General features: G+C 48.0%; 1 protein-coding gene across 2 annotated transcripts in view; it reads left to right on the top strand.

Moving 5' to 3' along the window:
- Positions 1–2,619, top strand: part of ANP32E (acidic nuclear phosphoprotein 32 family member E) — a 7,969-nt gene extending 5,350 nt beyond the window's left edge. Inside the window, exon 6 of one of the 2 annotated variants that reach the window (XM_057385773.1) lies at positions 17–2,619. In XM_057385773.1, coding sequence (XP_057241756.1) covers positions 17–81 — 65 coding nt within the window. In that variant the 3' untranslated portion in view covers positions 82–2,619. Of the gene's footprint in view, positions 1–13 lie in introns of both variants that reach the window. The other variant, XM_057385772.1, reaches the window with a different exon arrangement.
- Positions 2,620–4,080: the final 1,461 nt, after the last annotated feature.

The following is a 4,080-nucleotide window of genomic DNA, read 5'->3' as shown; positions in this document are numbered from 1 at the left end:
CCTCTTTCCTCAGCAGAGGGTGTCCGAGGGGAGAAGAGGAAACGAGAGCCTGAGGACGARGGCGAGGAAGAGGAGGATTAATTTGCAGGACCAGACTCTCCAGTTATGGAAGACGCAATAGTGATTATGCAGCTCTGTATGTCTATGTACCATAGATGTCCCGACAGAAATCCTATGTTAACTTTTTATAGCAGAAGTGTGGTTTTACTATTCCTGCCCCTTTTATCATTCCAGATAAGCTCTGATAGTCCATAGGGATCCTTCTGTAGAGAACAATTTTCAACCCTATAATCACTGAAGCCATTGGCAAATTCCCCCCACCAGACTTTTCTTTGGAGCTCTTTAATTTCGTACAATCTTGCTGTGCTGGTCRTTGTTAGCCCTGAGTCCAACCCCCTGTCCCATGGGTTTAATATTGGGAGTTTCCTTCAGAACTTGAAAGCTTTTACATTTAAATTGAAAAATGCTCTGCAGCAAATTCCACATTCTGTTAAGTCAGTTAACTCTAGGCCAAGTTTTCCAGGGATTTGACTGGAAGCCCCCAACTAGATGACACCAATAYTTCAGTTTTTTAAAAGGTGACTCCTGTGATTTTTTTTTAAGGATTTATTTTGGGTGTTATGGGGTAAAGCCTCAGCCTTCAGAAGATGTTTTTGTTTTCCTGCTTGCGCTGATGTTCAGTGTTTGGAGTATTCACTAGATTCCTTCAGGGGTGTATTTTGGCAAACTGAAAGAGTTGTGATCCTTAMAGGGTTGCAATCCTTAAATTTCCTCTCAAATCCATTGTCACTGCAGATATTAACAAAGCAATTAATATATAAACAAAGATTTTTGCYAGAAATCTTTGTTAAACCTTCACTCACTTCGCTCTTGCATTGTCATTCTGGGAATTCTGCACCAGTTGTAGCTATAAAATGTATAAAATAGATGAAATACGCATGTCTTATGCAGAACTGAACGGGTAACTCCTCCAAGGGTGTTGTTTTCCAACCCCCCAGCTTTTCTAGAACTGTTGAAGGGAAGGATGAACCCAAGKTGTCCCTTCTCCGCACGTCACCTTAAACTGTTTCAATCTGGCTGTAGGCAAAACGCTCTCTTTGTGCATAACAGTTGGGAATATTCTGGGTTTTATATTGAGTGGCTGCAGATGTGTCAGGAGCAAGTGTGGGGGACATGCAGAGAAGCTTTTTTCTACCAGCCTTTATAATTCCTAATCTGCCCCAATGTTGGAAACAAATTTTGACTTCCAGCATTCCTTCTTCAGTCGTGATCCGGGTTTCACACCGTGTAGTCATTGGTATCACACTGACTGACATTGTCTCACATAGGTCCTGAACCAAATATCACACACAGCTTTATTCCAGAGACTTATTTTTGTATCTGTCCTGGCTGTCAACAGCTGCCAGAAACTGGGGAGAGCCTGYGGGTGGAAAGAGGGAGATTCCTGGGCCTGAGCGAGTCAGTCCCTCRTCACCTGGTTCCCTGTGGATGTTCCTTAGGAGTTTCACACACTAGTTCAATGTGACCTCCAGCTCTAGAGTGGAGTTTAGATCATGCAGGGCTGAAGTTGTGCAAAGCCCCACTCCCTGTGTGTGGTTCTTTCCCCCAGCTAGAGCCTTAACTCTGGGTTTCTCCTGTAGCTGTGTAGCGGGGCCTGCCCTTCCTGGCCTCGGAGCRGAGTCAGCTGGGCAGTGGCAAATTGGGAACAACTGACTCCTTGGGCTTTGTGCTTTTTAAGGAATATCTCTAAAGACACTAGAAAAGTCGTGGTGAAACTTCCTTTGCAGCCACAAGCAAGTCSTTTGTTTGTGATGAGTCCTGGGTGGGTCAGTGCATGTCTGTCATGTCCTGGAGGTTCTGGGCGGGGCACTCACTCAGCTCAGCTTTGAGAGAAAGTGTTTTCCCATCCTTTTGCTTATTGTTTTTAGATTGAAACCTGTTATTTATAAGTGTGTATGTTAGAGCACCTTCATGTCAGGGTTTTACTTAAGTGTCTGTTATTGATGCAGATAAAATTAGTTTTAAATGGAAAAAGAGAGTCTATTTTGATGGATTAARATGATGTGGGTAGTGGGCTTGTTTGGATGAGTCCAGTGCCTGAGAGCAGAGCGAGTGAGCTCCGAGGGTGACAGTCCTTCCCTAGGCCAGACTTGTGGAACCGGAGTCCCTCACAACCCAACTCCCCGAGAATCTGTTTGTGTCACCATAGCTGCTCCTGTGTCCTCCGCTCGGCATGCAGCAACAGCGTTTTTTAATGAGGAATTCAGAGCCTCCAGATAACTTTTGAAACTTTTTTGCTTGGTGGGTGGTCTTTTCATGCAAATACGTCAGGGTGGGTTTTATATTTTGTAGAGGTTTTGTCCTATTTTAATGCTCTTTGTATGGCAGTCTGTATATAGTGTGGTTCGGTTCCTTCTCCGACTCTTTCCTGAAACTTTGGAGTAACTGATTTTGTGCAACTGTGTTTTGAATAAAGCCATGACAGTGTTAAATTAAAGACAACAGCCCTGCAGCACTCTTCTGATAACTTTTAGTTGTAACAAAACATGTTTCCTCCCCACGTGTGCTGTAAATTTTAAATTAAAAAGTTTTCAAACCGAATTATTTCAAATACATTTAGAGTATTGTATTGGATTACTTCTTGGGTTATGTCCACGTGTGGAGAATGGGATGTTTCTCAAGGAATGGAGTAAGAAGAAATTTTCTTTCCTGTCACATTTCAATGGAGTGGAAACTGCAGAATGGTGGATCTTTCTGGGGATGGAACTTGGGCTTGTGGTRCTTAAGTTGTTGGTAATGTTCTAACAGCCAAGGAAGGATATTCTGGAAAACGTGGATGGTTTCCCTGCGTGTTTCCAGGTGAGTTTAATACAGATGTCAGAGTCTGGATGAGTCTTGAGATTTGCTTTGCACAGATCCTGGCTTGTGCCTGGCAGCCTGAGTGCAAGTTTGGTGAATTATTCCTCCCACAAGAACAATGTTTAAAAAAACCCTGCTGCTCCTCCCAAGCCAGACAGAGCATTGTTTTATCTTGGGATTAGTCCAGCATTCCTGGCAAAAATCCCTTGGATGCACTTGAGAAAGCCCTTGGCCAACAAGCTTTTCTGCTGCTGGATGAGCAGTTAGGCAAGAGATGGGTGGTGACTTTCTGGGATACTGTATTTAGTTTTAAAGGGCGGGGAACAATTGCCCTTCCAGCTTGCTCCTCTACCCCTTGCACCCATTTCCCACTGGATTTGGGGCCAAACAGGGAATGTGAATTTCAGGATGATGTTGAAMAGGTTAAACCCATCTTTTGGGGGTACAGGTGGGTGAGGTAAAACCAGGCTACGGTGTGGTACTTGGATGGTGAAGGAGAAGGAAGCTCAGGTGCTGTGTGAGCACATCTTCAAAGCCAGGAAAAACCTGCAATGTGGCTATGGGCTCCTCGGCTTGTCATACGTGTGTGGAACCGGCTCTCCTTTGCCCCAGGCTCTGGTTTACAGGGCTCAGCGGCTGCCACAGCGCCTGTCACTCCTGAGGACTCGGGATGGGATCGGGCAGGGACCAAAGGACGCGGCCGCTGTCGGGCTACACCGCTCCCCATGGTCCAGCAGCGCACAGCCCGCGCTCTGTCCCCCTGAACTGCCCCCCTCCGCCGTCCTCCATTTTGCTGCAGTGAGGGGAAGCTGCGCTGGCGAGCGGCTGGGCGACTTCCTCCGTCCTGCTCCTTCCTCCTCCTCTTCCTCTTCCTYCTCCCGGGGCTTTTGTCTTGCGCTGCCCCATCTCGGTCCTTCCCCGGCCCTTATCTCCCCCTCCCAGCAGCGCCGCTTCCCCGCCTCTTCCTTCCTCAGGGCTTGGGGCGTCCTCCCCCCTCAGATCCCAGACCCGCCTCAGGGAGAGCGCGGGAAACCGCGACCCACGGGGCTCCCCAGCGCGGGCAGCAGGGGCCGATCCGCGCCCCCGCCGCTGATTGGCTGAGATTTGCCGCAGTTCCGCCTTCCCGCCACCCGCGCGCCCCGCCCCTCTCAGAGCCCTCAGGGCGGCCGTGAGGGAAGGACTGCCCCCCGTGTGCTGTTTGTACTGCAAAGGAGCCTCCTC

The sequence above is a fragment of the Malurus melanocephalus genome, unplaced genomic scaffold (assembly GCF_030028575.1).
Source record: "Malurus melanocephalus ecotype Western Australia unplaced genomic scaffold, MMel_1.1 scaffold_865, whole genome shotgun sequence".
Lineage (NCBI taxonomy): Eukaryota > Metazoa > Chordata > Aves > Passeriformes > Maluridae > Malurus > Malurus melanocephalus.
This window is presented reverse-complemented; position numbering and strand designations above follow the sequence as displayed.